At 39.5% G+C, this 24,844-nt stretch overlaps 1 protein-coding gene across 1 annotated transcript in view; it reads right to left on the reverse strand.

Annotated features, from left to right (window-relative positions):
* The window catches only part of ano9b (anoctamin 9b), a 208,235-nt gene that overhangs the window by 14,703 nt on the left and 168,688 nt on the right, over window positions 1-24,844 (reverse strand). Inside the window, exons 18-21 of the mRNA XM_087996676.1 lie at window positions 19,044-19,180; window positions 14,588-14,740; window positions 13,290-13,437; window positions 5,446-5,562 (exon numbers count right to left, since the gene is read on the reverse strand). Of these exons, the coding sequence (XP_087852802.1) occupies window positions 5,446-5,562; window positions 13,290-13,437; window positions 14,588-14,740; window positions 19,044-19,180 (555 nt within the window). The remainder of the gene's footprint in view (window positions 1-5,445; window positions 5,563-13,289; window positions 13,438-14,587; window positions 14,741-19,043; window positions 19,181-24,844) is intronic.

The following is a 24,844-nucleotide window of genomic DNA, read 5'->3' on the forward strand; positions in this document are numbered from 1 at the left end:
ACTGACTTGAAGGTGTAACATTTGAGCTGTAACTCAGATAATGAATTGCTTTCAGAACCATTCAAGTTCAACCAATCAGTTTAAATTATGCCCCAAGATACTAAAACCTAATCGAACTTGAATTTTACAGTTTTGACAACATCAAACCAATGAGATGATCTGATGTTTTGGGGTATAAAAAGCAGGCATTTTGAACGGTTAGCCGGTGATAAAAAGCATGTACTGCCATCGATGGGCTACCTACAGACCCTCTCTCTAAAAGGTACCTTTCAATATGTAACATCTTTGCAGCAGAAGACAGAAGATAACCCAGAGGAAATCTACAGACCGAGGAAGCTTGACACACGAAGATGACAACTGATTTTGAAAATTGATTTGCTGTAAATTTTATAGGGGCATTATTGGATCAGTATATTGTTACAGAATGGGAAGTAGATAAATCGCTAAGACAAAGGAGGCTTACAGTTGTAGATAGTTGTTGTTTAATGCTCTCTTTTGGAGTTAAAGAATAAATTGTTTATTTTTTCTTTAAATGGTGGAATTTTGGTAGTTCGCTGTCACTCATACTCTAACATATTACAATGCGAGGTGAGCTTTTCTGTTTGGTTTAAGTTAGCAGAGGGGTTTACTCCGTATCGTAACAATACAGTCTTGCCACATCTGGCTATGTCTCTGGTGGACAATTAATCAGAGGAATCTGCATGATCAGAGTGAGGGAGGCTTCACTTGAGTGAGACTGAGACAGTGTAACTGGGAATTTGTGTCAACGTGGACATTCAGGGCAGAGTGCATTAAATTAAAGATGGTTTACTGAAAGAAATAAAGTCTCCAGAGTCAGTTATGAGAAGGAGAGGAAATAAGTTGTGAATTATAAGGCCTACCTGTATGATGACATAATTTCAGGAGTGTAGAAAAAACAGCTAATTGGTGAATAGGTTTGATCAGTACTTCCAATCTTTAAAGTAAAGACTGGCAATTTAGCTTAAGTCAATAGATTTATTTTTCTTAACTCTTTTTCTGAGAAACAGCTTTTTCGATTTTCATATTTAATCCATACTTATTCCAAAGATGACAAATAGTATACAGAGTGATGAAATTACAGGTCAGAAAGGCCAAATGGAGTGTACATCCTGGATCAGATGTGACATCATTGGAGAATCCATGAGTCCTAGACAAGCATCTGCAGGAAGAGTCACTGACAGCATCAACATGAGCTCCAGGTTTTGGAATTTTAGGAGTGGTTAGAGTGACTACTGTGTATCTGTGAGACAGAGGACGATGTGATTTGCATGTACAGGGAGCTGGTCACACCATAAACTAGAAGTGTACAGGCAAAAAGGGAATCAATGACTACCAGACTGTCTAAGAAATCCAGACCAATATTGAAGGAGTCTATTGTGCTTACTAATTTGTATTCCATTTTGGTGAGGGTGATGGTTCTTCAGGAAAGTGTAGCCACAGCCAGATCATTGGCACCGCAAGCAACTCAGCTATAAAAAGGAGGAAGAAGAGTTGAAGAACAGTAGTTATAGAGGATTGTGCCAGCATATTGAATAGTCATAGGATTAGCCAGGCATTTCTGTAGCAGTAAATATGACTCCAGAATGGTGTATTACCTCCTTGGTGCCAGGGTCAAGGACATCACAGAGCAACTGCAAGATTCATCTGGGTTGGGGATCAGCCAGATTCATGGGTCTCCATGACGTAGATAAAGAGAGGGATGAGATCCTGAAGGCAGATTTCAGGGAGTTAAGAAAGAAATTGAAAAGCATGACCTCAAAAATGTTAGGATTACACCCAGTGCCACATGTTGGTGAGCATAAGATTAGGAGGAGTGGTCATTTGAACATGTGGCTGGAGAATTGGTATAGGAGAGTGCATCATATTTCTGAGGAATTGGGATCTGTTTTGGAGTAGGTTGGACCTTTACAAGCTAGCCAGATTATGTCTTAACAGGACTGGGAGGGATATCTTCACAGGAAGATATGCCAGCGTTGATGGGGTGGGTTTAAACCAGTTTATCAGGGAAATGGAACCTGAGGGGTACACCAAATTGGAAGGAAGTAAAGTTGGTGACAGAAAGTTGAAAAGATGCTAAATAGACTAGAAGACAGAAGAAACAAAGTTATGCATCCATTTTGTTCTGAAAGCAAAATGATGTCAAAAAGACAAAGGGCACTCTACTGGTGAAGACATAATTTGCAACAAGGTAGACGATCTAAAGGCAGAAATAGAGATATATGAGGATGATCTAATTTCCATTACAGAAACATGGCTACATGGTAACCAGGACTGGAAACTGAACATTGAAAGATATTCAACATTTAGGAAGGACAGATAAGAAGGAAAAGAAAGTGAAATCACGCTGATAATACAAGATGTGATCAATACATTAGTATGGGAGGATCTCAGATCGGAAGAACAATATATAGAATTTGTTTGAGTTGAACTAAGAAACATTAAGGGGCAGCAGTTATTGGTTGGAATTATTTATTGGCCACCAAATAGTAGTGATAGCATGCAGAATGTAATTAATCAGGAGATGAGAAAAGCATATAGCATGGGCAGTAGAGTTATCATGGGTGACTTTAATCTGCATACAGACTGGGTAAACCAAGTGAGCACTAAAGCTGTGAAAAACAAGTTTCTGAAATGTGTTGAGGATGACTTTCTATTGCAGTATGTTGAAGAGCCAAATAGGTTACTCAGCATGCTATTTTAGAGCTAGTATTATGTGATGATAAAGAATAATTAACAATCTTGTTAAAAAAACATTTTTTACATTAAGTTTAAAAGTGAGATATGTTCATTCTGAATGAGGGATGCTAAATTTGAACAAGGGAGATAATGAAGGCATGAGGCATGAATTGGCTGAAGGTTGATGGGGAAAATACATTAAAGAACTATTACATGACTGACAGCAACTACATATTCTTTCAAGGTGCAAAACTCAAAAAAGATCAGTCAACCGTGAAAGAAGATCAAGATTATATAAGATTAAAATAAAAGGCATATAAATTTCCCAGAATATCAGTAATTCTGAAGATGATTAATTCTGAGTTTGTATAATATGGCAAAGGATGACCAAGAAACTGGTAAGGAAAGAGACTAGAATATCAATGCAATCTATCAAAAACAAAACCGGATTGTAAAAGTTTCTATAGGTAGGTAAAAAAGAAATGTTTAATTAAAATGAATGCAAGTTCATTGCATGCAGAATCAGGTGAATCCATAATGGGAAACAGGGAAAAAGCAAGGAAGCTAAATGATTACTTTGCGTCATTTGTTTCACCGATCAAGATACCAGATATCTTCCACTTTTGGAGATCTGAGTAGTTAGGGAAAATGAGGAGTTGAAGGAAATTAGCATCAGGAAGAACACTGTACTGGAGAAACTAATGGGGCTGAAAGGATACTAGATTACGTCCGGGAACAGTTGATTGTCCCTGGCAACACTGCAGGAAGTATGCTTGGCTGTAGCTTCTATCAGACCACATGGATGGTTGAAGCTGCAGTTGGAGGCACTGAGGTGTCTACAAGAACCGGAGGGTGTGAAAGATAGTAGCTTCAGGGAGGTGGTCAGACTGCAAATACAGTCATATAGAGGAGGGACTTGGGGGACGGGCTTTGGAAATGCGATAGGTGGAAGGAGGTTAAGGTGAGGGTGATAGGCCGGAGTGGGGGTGGGGGCGGAGAGGTCAGGAAGAAGATTGCAGGTTAGGAAGGTGGTGCTGAGTTCGAGGGTTGGGACTGGGACAAGGTGGGGGGAGGGGAAATGAGGAAACTGGAGAAACCCAAAGTTCTTAGCAAGACATTGCCAGCACTTAGGGTCTGTGTCACTCAGTCAAATGTGACTTCACTCCTAAGCATGAGTGAGGGTTTAAGAGTCATGAGAATTCTGTGGAAAGCAACCACACATATATAAGTATTTATAGCGATCATAAACTAACTGCACATTGCAACACATACAGGTTATGGATGCTCTTAGCTATTCCCAGGGATCATTCTGTCCACATGTACAATTAATTGTGTCACTGGAATGTGATGATGCCAGTGAAACCTTCAAACCTGGCTATCTGGCTCTCAAGGTTTGTGCTGAATATCCCAAATGCATTTAACCTTGGATATGGAATATGAAGGGAATTAGAGACTTCTCTAATGCATTTGAGAGTTTGACTGTGAGATGCCACAAATATCCATCATAGAGCCGTGAAAAGATCTGGCAGTGTAGAAATTCAAGGCCACAGTGATCTTTGTAGCTACAGGCGTTGAATTCTAATCCAATCCATGAGGGCCGAGGTCTTCCTGGAGTGATGCAAGCTTGTGAAATCTTCAGTCACCTACAATAGAGGTAAGCAGGTAGGAGTAGTATATTTAGTTATGAGCAAGTGGTTGATATGACCCTGGTCCTGGGCGCGAGCATTCTAAGCTGCCAGTTGTTGGGGCTTCATATTGGAGTTCAAGGCATTGCTCGACATGACCCTGTGTTGCTGGTTCCTCTGCAGCTGCAACAGCATTAGCAAAAGAATTACATGCACTTGACCCATCTCCTCTATCTGAGGAGAACTTTGAGCAAAACTCAAATGGAGATCTGGTCAGTGTGGACTTTGAACCTCAAAATGTCCTGAATACTTTGGACCACTCAGTGTGCGATACTTATGATTAACCATTCACTCCATCTGTGATCAAATCCACCCTCAAAGTTCACTAAAGAGAATTTGTTCTTATGAATGCATCCATGTCTGTGACTTGTACTATGACCCTTAAATTGGAAGCCAAAATTCATCATCCTCCCTCAATCACCTTTGACATTCTTTACATCACTTGAGCTCCATTCAATGAACCTTACTCTGCTGTCAGTAATCTTTGACCATGGCCCATTACCTCAGATCAGCTGTTGCTAACCATCAACCCACCCCCTCTCTTCTGTCAAAATCCCCTCTTGCTGGTACACTGGAAGAGGTCCCTGCTACCTCACTTCTACTATCCATTATCCTCAACCTACCCTCTGTCATTCTCAACTCTCAGGACTTCACCAATGACCTTCTCTATAGAACTACTGATTTCCCGATAATGTTTGACCCGCTGTCTTTCTCTAGTGATCTTTTTTACCTCTTGCATCAGATTAGATAAGTCGGGTACTGGATTAAAGGGTTTGACGATGTTAGGATACTCATGAATTTGGAAGTAAGAAATTAGCCTTTCCCCAATGACTCAGTTGCAAAATCCCTGCCAATTGTGGAACTGAACCTTACAGACCTGGAATGGCCCAAATTCTTCTAGTCTGTGTTGAATTAGGATGACAAATGGGATGCTTCAATTGGCTTCATTGTCCTGGATTAAGGAGAGGGGAAATCTGTTAAAGTATCCATTTATTTTTATTATCCAGAGACACCTGCTGGTAAACCTCATGTATGGAAGTCAAGAATAGAATTAATATCTTACCTGCAGTGGTTCGTTGAAAGTTCCAGTAACCCTAATTCATGATCCAAAGGAATTTTATTCTCAAAATCTTTCAGGTGGAATACAGAGAGGCTGTTATTAACATACCCAGTTAGACAGCTGCAAAGGAAATGTAGGCAGGTCAGTGTGTAACAGCAATTTGCATTTTGATAGTATCTCAAATATTTGAAAATATGCCAAGATACTTTGGAGTGTTAGATGCAAGTGTTAAATATAGCTAACAGAAAGAATAATGTTGATGTGAGCTTTAAAGAAAATTAATGCCTGTGTAAGGATTAAAGCTATCAGGATCTTCATGTCTACAGAAACGTTATATTGATTACTTTAGATAACAGTTCAAGAGTTAAGAGATTGAACCATGACACAAAAGCTGAGTGTGCAGAAGCTTTGTGCATATGATACCCTAAGATTCTGTGTGTGTCAGAGTCCTATGACGGAAGAAGAAAAAGAGGAAGTGAAGTGTTCAGAAGCTAATCAGATCAGGTTTGCTACAGTTATCGAAAGATATAAAATAAAGGGACCCACAATAGGTTTGGTATATAAAACTTTGGGAAGAACTCAAGAGGCACCAAGGATTCAAACTAGAAACTACAGGCAAGGGATATGTGTAGTTACACCTTCTACCAAGGTCATAGAGGAGAATATAAATGCCTCAGTGTCCTCTTCATTGTTTGTACTGAATAAAGAGATTGAATCACAGTCTTTAGATATTAAATCCCAAAGAGCATTACAAAGTAGCAACCACTGATAGCAGGATGTTGATGATGGTTAATTTTTATTTTTCCTAATGTATTTTGTATGGATAGTATCAGAAGACCAATGATCAACTAGCCAGTTAAGGAAGAGAACCAAGGAAAAATAGGACATTTGGACCTACTACTACTAATAGCAACCACTTAGCCGAGTTTGAGCATGCCAGGAATAAGATAGAGTCATAGAGATGTACAGCATGGAAGCAGACCCTTCAGTCCAACTTGTCCATGCTGATCAGATTTCCTAATCTAGTCCCATTTGCCAGCACTTGGCCCATATCCCTCTAAACCCTTCCTGTTCATGTACCCAACTTTTAAATGTTGTAATTATACCAGCCTCTACTACTTCATCTAGCAGCTCATTCTTATACATACACCACCCTCTGTGTGAAAAAAGTTGCCCTTAGGTCCCTTTTAAATAGTTCCCCTCTCACTCTAAACCTATGCTCTCTAGTTCTGCACTCCCCACACCAGAGAAAAGACCTTGTCATCTTACCCTATCCATGCCCATTATGATTTTATAAACCTCAAGAAGATCACCCTCAGCCTCCGATGCTTCAGGGGAAACAGCCCTAGCCTCTTCAGCCTCTCCCTATAGCTCAAAACCTCCAACCCTGGCAACATCCTCATAGATCTTTTCTGAACCCTTTCAAGTTTCAGAAAATCCTTCCTATAGGAGAGAGACCAGAATTGCACACAATATTCCAAAAGTGGCCAAATCAATGTTCTGTACAGCTGCAACATCACCTCCCAACTCCAGTACTCAATGCTTTGGCCAATAAAGGAAAGCATACCAAATGCCTTCTTCACTATCCTATCTCCTGCAATTCCACTTACAATGGACTATGAACCTCCACTCCAAGGTCTCTTTGTTTAGCAACATTCACCAGAACCTTACCATTAAGTGTATAAGTCCTGCCCTGCTTTGCCTTTCCAAAATGCAGCACCTCATCTAAATTAAACTCCACCTGCCATTCCTAAGCCCATTGGCCCATCTGGTCAAGATCCCATTGTACTCTGAAGTAACTTTCTTCACAGTCCACAACATCTCCAATTTTGGTGGCATCTGCAAACTTACTAACTATAACTCCTATGTTTATCCAAATCATTTATATAAATAATGAAAAGCAGTGGATCCAGCCCGATCCTTGTGGCACACCACTGGTCAAAGGCCTCCAGTCTGAAAGGCAACCCTCCACCACCACCCTCTGTCTTCTACCTTCGAGCCAGTTTTGTATCCAAATGGCTAGATCTTCCTATATTCCGTGTGATATAACCTTGCTAACGAGTCTACCATGAGAAACTTTGTCGAATGCTTTACTGAAGTCCATATACATCATGTCCACCACTCTTCCCTCATCAATCCTCTTTGTTACTTGTTTGAATAACTGTGAACAACAGACTTAGATTCATGCCTGATGGGTCTGAAGTGAATAATTGGATCCAGAGTTGAGAGTGTGGTGCTGGAAAAGCACAGCATGTCAGGCAGTATCTGAGGAGCAAGAGAATCAATGTTTTGCGCATAAGCTCTTCATCAGGAATGAAGTTGTGAGCCTAGGGTGTTTAGAGATAAATGGGAGGGGGATGGGGCTGGGGGAAGATAGCTGGGAGTGCTATAGGTAGATGAAGGTGGGGATAATGGTGATAGGTTGGAGAGGAGGGTGGATAGGTGGGAAGGAAGATGGATAGGAAGGATAGGTCATGAGGGTGATGCTGAGTTGGAAGGTTGGATCTGAGATAAGGTGGGGGAAGGGGAAACGAAGAAACGGTGAAATCTACATTAATCTTTGTGATTGCAGGGCCCCAAGGCGGAAGATAAGGCATTTTTCTCTAGTGGTTAGGGTTTAGTGATGGAGGTGGCCCAGCACCTGCATGTCCTTGGCGGAGTGGGAGGGGGAGTTAAAGTGTTTGGCAATGGGATGATGGGGTTACTTCATTGTGTGTCCTGGAGATGTTCAATGAAGCGTTCTGCAAGTAGGTGTCCTGTCTCTCCAGTGTAGAGGAGACCACATCAGGAGCAACAGATACTGTAAATGACATCTGTGGAAGTTCAGAAAATTTCAGAAAGTGTCGAGTACATCTTAATTATTATTGGCCATTTCTCCAAAATGAGATTATGTAGTAAATATCAGAAACTGAAAACTAGTTTTACACTATAATTTGTCTAATTATAGATGGAGAAAGGAAAAAGTTCTGAAGCACACAAAAACAAATTGCTGGAGAAACTCAGCACATCTGACAGCATCTGTGGAGAGAAAACAGAATTAACATTTTGAGTCCAGTGACCCTTCTTCAGATCTAAAAGCAGCTGAGAAAAGGTGGTATTTATGCTGATGATAGGAGATAGAAGTTATGGAATAGGGTGGGGAATGGTGAAGGAGTGAGTGAAGGTGAGTGGTGGAGAAGGAGCCCAGAGTGAGAGAGAAAAAAATGTTAGGCAAAGGGGTACTTGATAGAAAGCCAGGGAAGAAGGTAGGCGAGATAAGTCATAATGGGGACTATGAATGGTGAAAGTGGGTTGGCTGTGCTGAAAGCAACCCATGTCACGATAGGATCTACGGCATTGGGGTATCATGATTTTAAGAAGCTGTTGAATATTTTGATGCCACTGTCTAAGGCTATGCCCTCTTTTCCTTCTTATCTAAGGATGTTAAAGATTTTTTTAAACTATGAAAGCTCGCCACTTCTTCAACTATAACCATTTGAAACTGTGCCTGAAGAATGAAAAGGAAGGATGATATAATTTACTACATAATGGGCTATTTGTTATAACTTCTATTCTCCATTGTGTTAAAGATAATAAGATATTGGTCTAAATTAAATTGGAAATATTAAAGTTAACTAACCAACTATATTGTGAAAACTGAACTCCTCGTGTGGCACTCCTCCCCCCAATAATTGTTCAATTCTGACAAAATTACTGTTAGGGTGTTTGTTCTTGACACAGTTTGGATTAAGGACCTACTTTTGGCTCAACAAAACTCTGCCTCTTATTTTCAGACACAAGCAGATCATGAATGATTTTCCTTCTGGGGCAGGAATTGAACATTGAGGTTCTTTCTGGTCTCTGATCCTACCACTGGAGAAAAGTACTGACAGGCCTATATTTTCATGTAGCAACCTGCAAACTGTCTAGTGGGGAGGCTGTGTGGCCAATTAGCAGCCATGAGGTCACAAATAAAACCAGAACTGAAAATGTACAGGCCTAATTTAAATAAATTGTATTAGCTCTCATTTACTGATTAGTTTCCTATATTATTCATGAACCAGAAAAAGCTGAGACCCAGTGTAGGACAATCCCTCACTTTACAAATGAAGACCTGGAGGTCTGCCTTGAGGCAGTGATGGGCAGGGAGGTTCTTTTTCTAAAGCAGAAGTTCACAATCATATAGGCCTGCAAAGATAGTTGACACCAAAGTATGATTATGAGGGACTGGGTGCAGTGCATTAAAAGGTTCAGTTATCTCCTTTGCTCTTGCAAGGTGAGTAAAAGTTAGACTTTCATGACAGGTCTCTAGGCGTTCTTTCTTCAGAAATATGGGAACATAAGAGCAGGAATAAGCCATACAGCCAATTGAGTGTGTTATACCATTCAAAACGATTATCCACTCCAATGCTTTTCCCACATTGTCCCCATAACCCTTTACATCACTGATAGATTTCTAAATGGCAGTCTCTTAGACATTAAATCAGAGGTGCCTGAGGGCATATGTTGCTCCTGAATATGACAGAAATGTGTGACTTACTGATCTCTCAGCAAGGTTCACTGTTATGTTGGTACTACCTTTGGAACCAGGAATTATACACAAGGTAACCAAATGGTTAATATGAACAGGAACACTTTGTTAATGATGCTCACATCTCCAAAGCTGGTTCTTGAGTGGACCAAAGTTCTGCCAATCCAGGTCACCTGATCAGCTCTGTTAAAGGGGCAACACCCCCAACTATATATATAAAAAACACATTGCGTTGGAGTGGACCTGCCAGAACTGATACATAAAACTTCTTACATCGATGAGCTATTGGAATTGGCCATAAAGCCATGTAGTGTATTTTTTTTCTCTTTTGCCACAGCTTGAGAAACTGTTACATAATACCAGTGAAAGTGAGGAATGGTTACCATCACACACATCATCTCTGACATGGAATTATCTTTCACACGAGCATGTTCATTGCATTGAGGCAAAGAGGTACTCAGAACCAGTGAAAGCTCAATCCAACCCAACCTGCTGGAAGGATATGAGCTCCTGGCATCACCTGAGACTGAAGGGAGCTGCATGTAATAAAAATTTCCATTTTTGTTTTTGGTATTATTTTGGGTATTAAAGGTGAGTATCCTTGGTGGAGAAGAAACTGCAATTTGTAGAATTAAGAGGGTGCCTTCACTCCTATCTATCCAAGTGCATTCCAAAAATTGTGCTGCATTAAAACATTTCAGCATTGCTTAGTGATTCTGCAATGAAGTGCTTCTAATGCAAGAATATCATTCTTTCGATCACAAATGTGTGCAGTACTTTAGTTGTGGTCTCACCAGTGTCCTGTATACACCTCAGAACAAACAACACATCTTACAAGTGCATCTTTTACTAGATTATCTTGCAAGCCTACAGATAGACTAGCATTCAGTAAGAAGGAGGTGATAGTGGCAGCTGTGATCTCAGATCTCAGAGGACAGAGCAGCCTTGCTCAGCTGAGCTCAACTGAGTTGTAGGACTCGCATGAAAAGAGGTTTTACTTGCTTTTGCCCGAAACGTCGATTTTACTGCTCCTCAGATGCTGCCTGAACTGCTGTGCTCTTCCAGCACCATTAATCCAGAATCTGGTTTCCAGCATCCGCAGTCATTGTTTTTACCTAGTAACTGATGTATACCCACATGATATATTGCCCTGAGGCAATGCAGGCTGAGAATGGTGGATTCCATTCAACTTGTACACACTAACATAACTAAGGGCTTTGAGAAAAGTATTCCTCATTGAGAGGATTGCTAAACAGGACACAGACATATACAGCAGCGCTCAATGATGTTTAGAGAAGGCAGGCTGTATTATGTAGCCTTAGTGAGTGGCACTGATAGCAAGAAATATTTGCAGCAGAATCCAGTTGTGCTCCAACTTTGACTCCCCAACGGCCATCCAGAGCACCAACCAAACACCAAGATAGCCAGATAAAAAATGAATGAGGTGCCACTCTAAAAAGGCATTATTAGTCTGCTGGGCTTGTCTGAGGGACTGTGAAGTAGGGTCTAATAATAGAGATGTTTACTTGGCACCTTCATTTTTAAGAATGACTGTCACCTGCTTCTCATCTGCAAGCAGAAATAAGTAAGTAGGTGGCTTACAAGGCCACAAAAGAAGCATAACATAGAAGCATCACATAGGGCCAAACAGAGTAGGTCACTGGTAATTGTTTCATCTCCAACCGTGCACGTATTCTAACTTTACACTCAATGTAAATACTGACAACTCCAGCTGTATAAGCTCTCAATTTTTAAGTGGCAGCTTCATTGTTTTTGGAATACTTTGGAGACTTGAAATCTAAGGGAGTAAATCCTGATAAAATATCTCAAATAGAGCCCAAAAATGAACAGATATCTATTATGTTACTTTTCCAGACAACGTTTGAATCAATTACATTTCTTTGGATCCAACTGAAAAGATTGAGGAGGAAGCCCTGGTGTTTGGATATGGCAGTGTGTCCATATATTTTGATCAAGCATGCATACTAGAGTGGATATTCCAGTTTTGCAGAAAATTATTAACACAACATAGGAGACACCAGTTACAATGTTTAATCTGGAATTGACCAAAAAAGGAAAATAAATATGAGATGGAAAGAAACAAGAAAGAAACAAGAAAAAGAAAAATAAAGTTATTAAGGGAAATAAGGATCATTGCACAGGGACAGTGAAACCTTAGGACATTTATGCATCCTTCATTGGCAGTAAGATTGAATCTGCTCTAGGTTGCATCTTCAATGGAAGTGCTTTCAATGCAGCTCAAAGTAAATTCAAGCCCATGCCTTCCAATTAAAGGAAGCTTTATTTCTGCGATGCTAGAAGGGTGATGACTTCTTGCATTGTATGAGCAAATATGGAACACAATACTTATAATTTGTACATATCTAATACGACCTGTGTGCTAATAGCTAAGCACATAAGTAAACTGTGCTCCCTTTTATGTATGCACTGAGTGCCTTGTGGGGGCCATGACTGTCCCCCTGTTGTTTTGCCACTTTCATGCACCTAGTCTGTCTGTGATCAGCATGCAGCTAAGCACTTCACCAACATCTCAACATGATCCTCTGATTGGGAATTAGGCAGTTTCTCAGTGTTGATTCTACCCTTCCCTTATGAAACTTGCCAGTGCTAGGAAGGGAAACAGGAAAGTGTTACACTTAGCTGTACCAACACTATCATCATCTACCACCTCTTCCATACATTTAGTGGGGCATAAAGTCAAATGTCTCAGCGTATCAATGATTTGACTAAAGGCTTGTCTTTCAAGGATTTGACTGTTCAATAAATAATAATTCTTGCTTATTTCAGGAACATGTTTGCACCCTTTATTAATCTGGTTCTAAAAAGCTAGGTAAAATGGGGATTTTGCGAATACCAAGATATAAACAGAGGTGAGAAGAACAGAAAATAAGCAGATTTTCTCTAGACAGAGTAAGAAATGAAACTAGGGCGAAGTGTCAGACCAGGAATGGGCGATAGAAATCAGGAGGCAGCCTAGACATCTGCGAGTAATGAGAAATCTTTGATGATAAGAACAATAATTGATGAATGTACCATAGGAACTAATTAATTTATGCTGGGGCATTCATTTAACATGTGCTTTTAAGTTGATAAAATTAGGGTTGAGTAAATGTGTGTACATGTGACTTAATGCATGTAATAGGAATGAACACTTGCGGCTTTTAAGAGTACTGTCTTAGAATGCTCAAGGTTAGATTCTCGTGTATATGGGTAAATAAACAATCATAATCTCCTGGTTGTTTGTCAAATTGCACCACAACACTAACAAGATTTTACTGTATATTTTGTACCATTTTAATCCACATAATGTACTCACTCACTGTTGCTTTTTTTTTGATGTGCACAATAACCATAACCGTACTTGTACACTTGTCGAGGGATGAAATCTGATGTGATGGAAATTACCAAGCCATTTCCAATAATAGCAAGAACACCGATTACTTCCAGAATGTCCAACCATATACCTGGAACACAGACACAGAGATATCTGTCATCCATAATTTTCTAATTGCCATAATATGAAAATTCAAAATGTTTGAGTAACTTTTTCTAGGTTTGCTTCCTTAATTTTTCCTGTCTCCTTCATTTAAGTTATTGTTCCATTGATTTCACATGCCTGCAGTAACTTGTCCAAGTGATAATGTGTGTTGGTGCTGGAACCCCAAAGGAATAATGTGATAAAACATGTTCCCAGCATGCACTCATACTCATTGAGAGGGCATTTTGATATTTTGAGAATTCCAGCCTCCAGCTCCATGCTTTTCCGTCCAAATCCACACATCATTCAATTCCAAATATGTACTTATGACTGGTGAGGTCTATGTTGGAAGCATAGTTTCAAAAAGATCATTTAAAGTGTTGACAAGTTACTTGACTATTAAGTTAAAGAAAATTTACCTGTCTTGACTTCCTCAAAAAATAAAACAGAAAAGTTTTGAACACTTAGCAGATTTCTACTGTCTGTAATTTTCCGATTTGCACTTCTACTGGCCCTGGATTTTCTTCACATTACCTTCACATCATTACCATACACTGATCTGCATTTTTTTCTTTTTTCTGTATATCCAGAAGTGCTCTGACACACAACTGAACTTTTTTTTTAACCATCACCAAATCATCTGTGGTATTATTTTAATCTATTAACCACTGATCTGCATATTTGAAAAACAGTCGAGAATGTGGTGCTAGAAAAAGCACAGCAGGTCAGACAGCATCCAAGGAGCAGGAAAATCAATGTTTTGGGCAAAGGCCCCTCATTCTCGATGAAGGGCTTTTGCCTGGAATGTTGATTTCCCTGCTCCTCGGATGCTGCCTAACCTGCTGTGCTTTTTCAGCCCCACACTGTTGACTCTAATCTCCAGCATCTGCCAATCAATTTCAGATGGATGTACTTCTGGCCAGCTAAGTGAAGCTGCTTAAATAATGGGAGTTGAGTAGCATGTACTATCGAGCACCAACAATCGAGCAAATTGCGCATTAATAGTTTGTAAGGTAGCATATAGAAGTTTTCTGTGATCTCACCTAATACAGATCAAACTCTGCTTTGTCAAAATTACACATAACACATACAGTGAGTACCACACAGCCAAATAAATCGCATTGGTTATATCTTACCAATATCTTTTGCTTTTCGTGGTATCGGTCGCCTGAGAAGCCAAATCATTTTTTTAGCATCCAATCGAATTTCAAATAGGTTATTTAAAAATGCAAGTAATGGAGCCAAGGGGAACGCTGCGACAAATATTGTGGTAAAACCATACTGAATTGCTGAAAAAGAAAAGAGATTGATTACAGAGTTATCACAGCTATGTATCAAGACAAATAACGACAACGCTGATGATCACTGTTGGAGGCATTCTGCTTTTATTAATTCACAGGTTGTAGGCATCATTGGCTATCCCAGAACTTACTCCTAATCCCTAATTGCTCAGAGGGCTATTAAGGGTCAACCACATTGCTATGAGTCTGAAATCACATGTAGGCCAGACCTAGTATGGGTTTCAGTTTACTTCCCTAAAATATACTATTGAACAAAATTGTTACTTCCTCTCTCGCAATAGTCATCGAAAAATTCATAATTCCAGATTTTTATTAATTTCAAATGCATTCAAACCCAGGTACCCAAAACATAACACTGAAAGAACTGTGTGAATGTTGGAAATCAGAGACAAAAACATAAATCGCTGGATAAACTCAGCGGGTCTGGCAGCATCTGTGGAGAGATGTCAGAGTAAATGTTTCGGGTCTTGTGACCTTCTTCAAAGTATAGTCCATCACTATCTTTCAGATTGCTGCTAACAAACAAACCTAAAGATCCTTGTGTTGAACTTAATTGCTATTCAGAAAAGAAGCACCCATCTATATACCATATCTGGAAGGATCAAGTGAAAGGCATAATTCAAAACCAGTGGAAAGGGTAGTGGCAGTGGCAATGAATGTCAACACCAGCACCTCATGCACAGTTAATTGATGTTAGAAGTTAACTTTTTTTCGGGACAGTCTCTCCTTTAATACAGCACTGTGTCTTTTCCTCACCATTTTAGAACACGTATAACCTTTTAGTAATTTGTGCATGGGGTGCTACGAGCAAGCCACCATTTCGTGTCCATGAGAAGGTGATGGTGAACTATTTCCCTGAATTATTGAGTAGGCCAGTTCAGACAGCAGTTAAGAGACAACCATTTTGCTGCAGATTTAGAGTGAAATATAGGCCAGACTGTGTAAGGATGATAGATTTCCTTCCTTAATAAAAGCAAAATACTGTAGATGCTGGAACACAGAGAATGCTGGAGAAACTCAGCAGGGCTAGCATCTGTGGAGAGAGAAGCGGAGTTAACGTTTTGCATCTGGTAGAATCATCTTCAGTACTAGGATTCACATTTTCTTTCCTAAAGGGTTTTAGAGAAATCTTTTTTTAAAAATAACTATGATTGCCATTTTCATGATTGCCATTACCTATAATACTTCTTTCTTAAGTTCAAGATTTATTGAACTAAGTTTAAATTCATAAGCTGTTATGGTAGTATAAACAAAAGAACTGTGGATGCTGGAAATCAGAAACAAAAACAGAAATTGCTGGACAATCTCAGCTGGTCTGACAGCATCTGTGCAGATAAACCAGAAGTAATGTTTCAGGTTTAGTGACCCTTCTTCAGAACTGGAGAACTTCTCCCAAATGAAGAAATAAACAAACAAAGCTGTACACGTAGGCCGTTAGAAACACCTTAACACAAGAATTTCAATCTATTTCCAAATATCATCTATTAAAGTAACTTAATCCCAGAGATTACTCATCTCTCACATATATTTCAGTTTTATAAAAATTTTTACTTCACTGACTTTCCCTATTTTTGTTTTTTTGAACTGTGGAAACAATTTTATTATTTTTTTCTAACTCTGCAGGCATGAATCTTTCACAATTCTGATGGTCTAAACTTTGTTAGTTCTAACAACTTGCTATATCGCTTTACAAGTCAATTTTGGTAATGAATTGTGCATGTTCAATTTCTTTAAGGCAGTAGTTGAGTCTTGGAATCTGAAAGGATTTTATCTTTGTTATTACATTGACTTTGTGATAATCAATCTTTTAGTGCAAATAGGTCACCTGCCCTGAATGAGTAGACTCGATGGGCCAAAGGGCTTTTTTGTGCTGCAGAACTCTATGCTTCTACGACGTACTGAAAATGAACGAGAGATGTGTCATGAGGTGTCTTAATGTTGGCACATGTGAGATGCTAACACCCATTGGCCTGGTGTATTTTTAGCTGTTGCCCTTCAAGCATGCCCTGAGATGTCGGTGCTAGATCTCCAACAGAGAGGTCTATAGGAACAAGCAGCAATCTAGTTACCAGGTAACTGTCCTGACTTTCATGTCAGAAATTGTCCACAGCTAGTTTGTATCTGGAGGATGTATAGGGAAATGGTATTATAATGAGATGAGATTAAATAATAATGAGATGTTAATTGAATTGAATGATTTATTGCCACTTGTATTTAACAAATAAATAGTGAAAAATGTAATATGTCGGCACATGCCAGCCCTATTTTAAGTTGCAGAGGATATTAAGATACAGCTAAAAACAGAGTTCCTCCTCCCTTGCTCCACTCAACATCAGGAGATTCCTTGTCCACCAACTCCCCCCACATCACAGTCCGTTCCAGAAGTCTGACTTTGGGACCACCACCGGTCCCTCACCAGGAGCATCATACTGGGCCTACCATGCTGCCAATGCAACTGGTGCTCCCATCAATTTACCAGGAGTACTAATTTGGGCTCACCGCTTTGCCACAGCTGACTGACATCAGCTGCAGAGGCCACCCTGCTGCCTTCTCTGCCGACCACAGAGGCCAAGCTGCTATTGCTGCCATCTTGAAAATTGGTGCCATTGCTACTGTCTCAAGTGATCCACTGGGCCCACCAATGTTGAAGTTGCCATGCTCCGACACCATCTCTCGCTGCTGGGCCCAACTTGCTGCTGTCGCAAACTCTCTGAGAGCTCACTCTTTTCCTCCATGCTGGGTTCGCACTTCCTGAAGAGCCAACTCCTGCTGCCGCTACTGTACATGCTTGGGAGGCTCATTCTCACCCTACCGAGGAAGCAGAAAAGACCTCCAAAGAGGGGAAAAAAGAGAGCAAAAGTAAAAAGAAAAAATAAAGAAAGCAGATGAAAGTCGACGAGCCTCAGGCTAGGAGCTCGGATGCAGCCCTGCTCTTTCAGAGCCATCTTGGACTTGAATACACACAAATAGGCCTTTCCCTGCTCACTAGCAAGAATCTCATATTGTCACTCAACACTTGGTTGGAAAATGTTTCATTCAACATTGAGAAAATCCTCACTGGTTATCTATGTTATTTTCTCAACTTTCTCACTGCTGCCCTTGTTATGCAGGGACTGGAAGACTCCATCTGTTGTCTTTTTTGTTCAGTCTTTATTAAATGATCATGTTAGGGTTCAGTATTGTCCTTATCACTCTCTGAAATATGGCTGACCTGCAGCCACAACTGTTCCTTCCTTCAATTTTAAAGGATATTACCTAAAATCATTCATGGAATAAGTGAAATGACATCGGTGAACTTCAACCTCTGTAAATTTTCTACCTGACCATCCTGAGATGAAGACATATTTGGACAGTACTGACTCATCCATGTAATTTTCTCATTTTTATCTTGACTGATTGTCTCCACCACACCCAGTGCACCAGGCCCACCCCACTTTTCTCCTCCTCATTCCTCATCCGACCCTCTATCATTTACTGGATCCCACTTCCATACCTCCATTCCCCGACCTAATCCAAAATCATCTCACCATCAATTCGCCCTTGTTGAGCTGAGTTTTGATGCAAAGTTTCATTTGCCTGTGGTCCTCCCTTGTACCAAATGGTGTTAACTAAGGAAAACAATAGGTAATACACATAACTGCAGAAAGCTGGCAGATGCATACTACTTGTAAATAATTCTGAACAACATGCCATGGGATCCTCATGCTCCACTGACTTTATCTTTAAGGTAGGACATAATTAAAAAGTCATTTTTCTGTAAATAAGCATTTATAGTACGTGAAATCATTAGCAGCCACAGCCTGGCATATTGTTCAACACTCCAAAAACACATTGATAACTTTATTGCTCTACCTCAATCTACTGATGGGAAATGGAAATTTCACTTTTCCACCAAATTAAGTCATTTTGCTTATCCAGTTTCCTGCTCTTGGACTATATAAAATTTCCTAACAATTCAAAATAATAATTAAGCACAAAGAAGTTCAGGAGATTTGCAACATCTAAAAAGTGCTACTGAGAAGCTGTCCTCTTTCCTTCAAGAAGGCAAGTATTAAAAACAAGTTTTAAACACTTGAGGAAACAACTGTTAGAGTTAACAAAGTTAAAAATCACACAACACCAGGTTATAGTCCAACAGGTTTAACTGGAAGCTTTTTAACTTTGTACACCCCAGTCCAACACCGACATCTCCAAATCATTAGAGTTAACATTACAGTACAATACGATAAGCATTTAGGTTGGGCATATAGTACAGTGAAAGAGGGATTAGGTTTGAGAGTAATGGACTTACCCATTTCTAAAAACTCATTGAAAAATGAGTAAGAGTTGAATTCATTTAAACTGTAATTTTTGATCCAGTGTTTAGTTACGTCCTCAACTTTCTTTGTTGAGCGCATTGATTTCTTCCTCCACTTAAACTTCAAGATTCTGTAATGTACACCAAGGATAATTAAGTTAAATAAGGATGGACTTAACATATAACATCAAAATATGAATTCTAAGTACAGTACATGTATATCATACAGTAGTATTGCCTAGAAATCAGATTTCATTCAGATATTTTTGTGTAATGGATCGAGCACATATTGTTTTTGTTTAAGGGTAAGATTAAAGTAGCCAGCATGTAATGTTCATGCTACCTAAAAATTTTAATCAGACAAATATAGTGCTGATTTTTCCCACATTATTCATTGGCTGCATACTTATTGAGATTGTTAGCAATATTAGGCAAATGTAGTTCTACTTAAAACAGCCAGCACCTCATAAAAAGATATACTCTGGCTGAAAATCCAAGGACAATTGGCTGAAGAAGGAAATGAGCTGACAGCAAAATTATCTGATGCTGCACTGGAGACCTTGGTGTAGGCAGCAGAGGAGAAAGGAGACATCAATTTGTTTCCATGGAATACAAAGCCTTCCTGAATATACATTTAGGAGAAAGTTGGAAAAGCTTAACAGGTGTCTCAATGTCAAAAGCAGTATACCAAGGACTCGGCTGCAATGACAGAGAAAAGATATTATTTTCAAAAAGAGTTCAGATAAAAACAGTTGAAAGTATGTCCTTATCGTAACTACTTAGAGCCACATTAATTATAACACCGATAGTCTTCACAACACTCCCATTCATTCCTCTAGTTATGACGTATAGTACACTTACCTCAATCACTTTATGCTCACAGACTCTCAGTGAGAGTTAGAGGAAGATATTTGCATAATGACTCATCAGCCATCGGTGCACAGGAAAGAGGGTATCAAACATGCCACTTTGCAATAGAGTGAGATTGCATGCCAGTTCTGACATAGATACAAACTTAGAGGGTCCTGCCTACTGAAGGTAGTACACAGGCATACACCAGGAAATGCTAGAGAAACAGGGCAACTCCCAGAAAATTTTGTAGAGCATGAAATGAGCAGCTCCAAATTGTCTTAAGCCAATAATCAGCATCCCTTGTGCAGTATAAGTGTTGATTTCCCCTTGAATTGGTACTCTTGCAAAATGTCTTGATTTGTGCAAGACAAAAAGCATCATTAAAATGTTTTAGCAGCAATATTCAGGATATACATTAGTAAGTGAATAGGTAAAGACTTGAACAATGTAGGAAAATAGGAAATTGTTGATTTTGGCAGGAAGAATAAATATAAGCATTTTATCTCACTTTTGAGAGCTGCAGTGATCTAAAATGCAAAGGGATATATATCTAGTGCATAGAGTCATAAAGATGTACACCACAGAAACAGATCCTTCAGTCCAGCTCGTCCATGCCGATCGGATATCCCAAACTAATCTAGTCCCATTCGCCAACACTTGGGCCCATATACCTCTAAATCCTTCCCATTCATATACCCATCCAGATGCCTTTTAAATGCTGTAATATTTCAGCCTCCACCACTTCCTCTGGCAGCTTATTCCAACATACATGCATGAAAAGGTTGCCTCATAGGTCCCTTTTATATTGATCCCCTCTCACTCTAAACCTACGCCGTCTAGTTCTGGACACTCCCACCCCAGGGAAAAGACTTTGTGTATTTATCCCATCCATGCCCCTCATGATTTTATAAATCTCTATGAGGTCACCCCTCAGCCTCCAACGCTCCAGGGAAAACAGTCCCAGCCTATTCAGCCTTTCCCTATAGCTCAAATCCTCTAACCCTGGCAACATTCTTGTAAATCTTTTCTGAACCCTTTCAAGTTTCACAACATCCTTCCGATAGGAAGGAGACCAGAACTGCACGCAATATTCCAAAAGTGGCCTAACCAATGTCCTGTATAGCTGCAACATGACCTCCCAACTCCTATACTCAATGCTCTTGAATAACAAAACATTACAATGCAAGTTCAGCTTTTCAGTACTCAAACAGTTCAACTGTTTTATCAAGCATCTTAATTTGAGTTTGCTCCCTGGCTATGAAGTCATCTATCTGCGACGACCTGACCCAATTTATCAGGATGAAATTAAAACTTTCCAAGGAAGACTAACAATAAAAAGTCATTCCTGACCTATACTGCTTATTACCTAACTCTAGGTGACCTCCAATCATGAAGCCCCTTTATTTATCACACATGCTTCAAATTCCACAGAACTATCCCTTGAAATTGCATCATGAAGTTTCTCTTTGTGATACCATTTGGACATTAGTGGGTCTACTTCCGTTTGAAAACAGCCTATGTTAAGCAAGGTAAACCTAACTAAAAAATACTATAGCATCCTGCAGCAATGGAATCCATTTGAACAGCTTTACAACCAAGTTTGTCTTTGAAACCCTTCGTCACTAGTTTGGCTTTGGTCTTACATATCCCAACAGGGAGCACTTCTTATGTAAAGGTCGGCTGTATCTGGTACGTATATGCATCAAATTTCAGCTCTCCAACTCTTTTTGATATGCATTATTTATTAATTCATCTTCTATTTTTTTGTAGCCACTAAAATATTTTGATCACAAGCACTTCTACTTCTCATACTATTCACAGCTTATTCCATTATCCTTGTTCCTATTAATCTGCAACCTTATAATTAATTGACCTCATAGTTAGGGATCCTCTTGGAAGCAGTGACCACAGTATTGTTGAATTAAGAATAAATATGGAGAGTGTGAAATTAAAATCCAATACCGGGGTCCTGCACTTAAACAAGGGAGACCACAATAGGATGAGGGAGGACTTCGCTAAAGTAGACTGGAAACAAAGATTTTATGGTGGGACAGTTGACGAGCAGTGGAGAACTTAATAAGCAATTTTTCAAAGTGCTCAACAAAAGCATATTCCAGTGAAAAGGAAGGACTGTCAGAAAAGAGGTAATCTGCCATGGGTGTCTAAGGAAAAAAGGAGGCTATCAATTTGAAAGGGAAGGTATACAAAGTGGCCAAAAACAGCAGGAAACTTGAAGATTGGAAAATCTTTAAAGGTCAACAGAAATCCACGAAAAGAGCTATAAAGAAATGTAAGATAGAACATGAGAAAATATTGGCACAGAATATAAAAACAGATAGCAAAACTTTCTATAATAATATAAAACGAAAAAGATACGCTAATGTAAATGTTGGTCCTTTACAGAATGAGAAAGGGCATTTAGTAATGGGATATTATGAAATGGCTGAGGCATTGAACAGGTGTTTTGTGTTGGTCTTCACAGTGGAGGACACTAATAACATGCCAGCAATTGACAAAGAGACGAAGGTAACTGGAAACAATCATTATTACAGAAGAGGTAGTGTTGGGCAAGCTAATGGAGTTAAGGATAAATAAGTCTCCTGGCCCAGATGGAATGCATCCCAGGGTACTAAAAGAGATGGCAGGAGAAATAGCAAGTGCACTTGTGATAATTTTCCAAAATTCACTGGACTTGGAATGTTCTAGCAGATTGGAAAACAGCAAATGTGACACCACTGTTTAAAAAGGGAGATAGACAAAAGATGGGGAATTATAGACTTGTTAGCTTAACTTCTGTAGTGGGGAAGATACTATTATCGAGCAGGGCATCAAAATAGAAACTGTCTTGTTGGGCAAAGGCAGTATGGGTTCATGAAGGGCAGGTCATGCTTTACTAATCTTTTGGAATTCTATGAAGACATTATGAGCAAGGTGGACAACCAGGACCCAATGCATGTGGTGTACTTAGATTTTCAAAAGGCCTTCAACAAGGTGCTGCACAGAGGCTGCTGCATAAGATAAAGTTGCGTGGTGTTAAGGGCAATGTTTTAGCATGGATAGAGGATTGGTTGACTAACAGGAAGCAAACAGTGGGGATAAATGTGTGCTATTCTGGTTGGCAATCAGTAACTAGTGATGTACCTTGTGGATCAGTTTGGACCGCAATTATTCGCAACTTATATAGATGATTTAGAGTTGGGGACCATGTGGAGTGTGTCAAAGTTTGCAGATGACACTAAGATGCGTGGCAGAGCAAAGTGTGCAGAAGGCTGTAAAGCTTTGCAGAGGAACATAGATACTTTAAATGAGTGGGCAAAGATCTGGCAGATGGAATATAATGTTAATAAATGTGAAGTCTGCCATTTTGGTAGGAAAAACAGTAAAAGGGATTATTACTTGAATGGTGAAAAGTTGCAGCATGCCGCTATGCAAAGGGACCTGGATGTCCTTGTGCATGAATCACAGAGGGTTGGTCTGCAGATACAACAAGTAATTAACAACAAGTAGTTATCCTTCATTGCTAAAGGGATTGAGTTTATAAGCAGGGAGGTAATATTGCAGCTGTACAGGGTGCTGGTGAGGTCACACCTGGATTACTGCATGCAGTTTTGGTCTTCTTACTTGAGAAAGGATACACCGGCACTAGAGGGGGTGCAGAGGAGGTTCACTAGGCTGATTCCAGAGTTGAGGGGGTTGGCTTATGAGGAGAGACTGAGTAGACTGGGATTATAGAATTTAGAAGAATGAGAGGGGGAATCTTTTAGAAACATATAAAATTATGAAGGGAATAGGTAAGATAGAAGTAGAGAGGATGTTTCCACTGGCAGGTGAAACCAGGACAAGAGGGCATAGCCTCAAAATTAGAGGGAGCAGATTTAGGACTGAATTGAGAAGGAATGTCTTCATCCAGAGAGTTGTAAATCTATGGAATTCGGTGCCCAGTGTAGTAGTTGAAGCTACTTCAGTAAATGATTTTAAAGCTAAGATAGATTTTTTTTCAATAATAAAGTAATTAAGGTATACGGTGAGAAGGCAGGTAAGTGGAGCTGAATCCACAAAAAGATCAGCCATGATCTTACTGAATGACGGAGCAGGCTCAAAGGGCCAGATGGCCTACTCTTGCTCCTGGTTCTTATGTTCTATGTTCTTAATTACCCTCCTACTTAATTCTGGGCCACTACTAGAATAGCTCCTGCTCCAATAATCAAAATTATTTTCACAAGTTTGAGATGTTTTCCTAGGGCTACACTCACTTTAACATCCAGTTTAAAATTCCGACTGAATTCTTTAGGCCTTCCACATCTCTATCTCATTTTGCCCATCCATGGATCTTATGTCACTTCACTCATTTTGCACATTTCGCTAATGTTTCTATGTGCTGATACTTTTCCCTACTATCCCTAATGGTGATATTCCTCCATTCACTAATTCCCTCTTGCATGTACATTACATTGGTAACAATTTTTGGTTATTGACTTCTGGGGCAAATAGAAAAAGCAAATGCTCCGTGTCACTTTGTTCATATTTAGTCAACTCTTCATAGGCGTTTATTTGGTCCTCAAGACTGTCCAACATATGCATATGCAAAGTGTGTACTAACTCATCACCTTGAATGACTTGTTCAGTTTCTTGAGTGTGTTATCAGTGACAATTAATTTTGGGAATTCATACTGTCACTTTGGTTGCTATAAAATTACTGTTTTTATATCACTATCTACAATCTTACCTGGACATTTCCATTCTTTCTGATTTTTGTGAGATATCATGAGTCCAGGTTTAAAATTTATTTACGGTAGCTTTATATTGTGCCTTAAGGCTCACCAAATTTTCTCTGAAAATTTAACCTTAATGAATGCTCTTCTGTCCTGCATGCAAGGCATTTAAGTTCTCACAAAAAGTGAAGCTAATTGTAATCCCTTCTGAAGCCAGGGTTAATCACTCAT

The sequence above is a fragment of the Chiloscyllium plagiosum genome, unplaced genomic scaffold, assembly GCF_037043375.1.
Source record: "Chiloscyllium plagiosum isolate Xiang-an unplaced genomic scaffold, Cpla_swu_hap1 HiC_scaffold_18, whole genome shotgun sequence".
NCBI classification, from domain to species: domain Eukaryota; kingdom Metazoa; phylum Chordata; class Chondrichthyes; order Orectolobiformes; family Hemiscylliidae; genus Chiloscyllium; species Chiloscyllium plagiosum.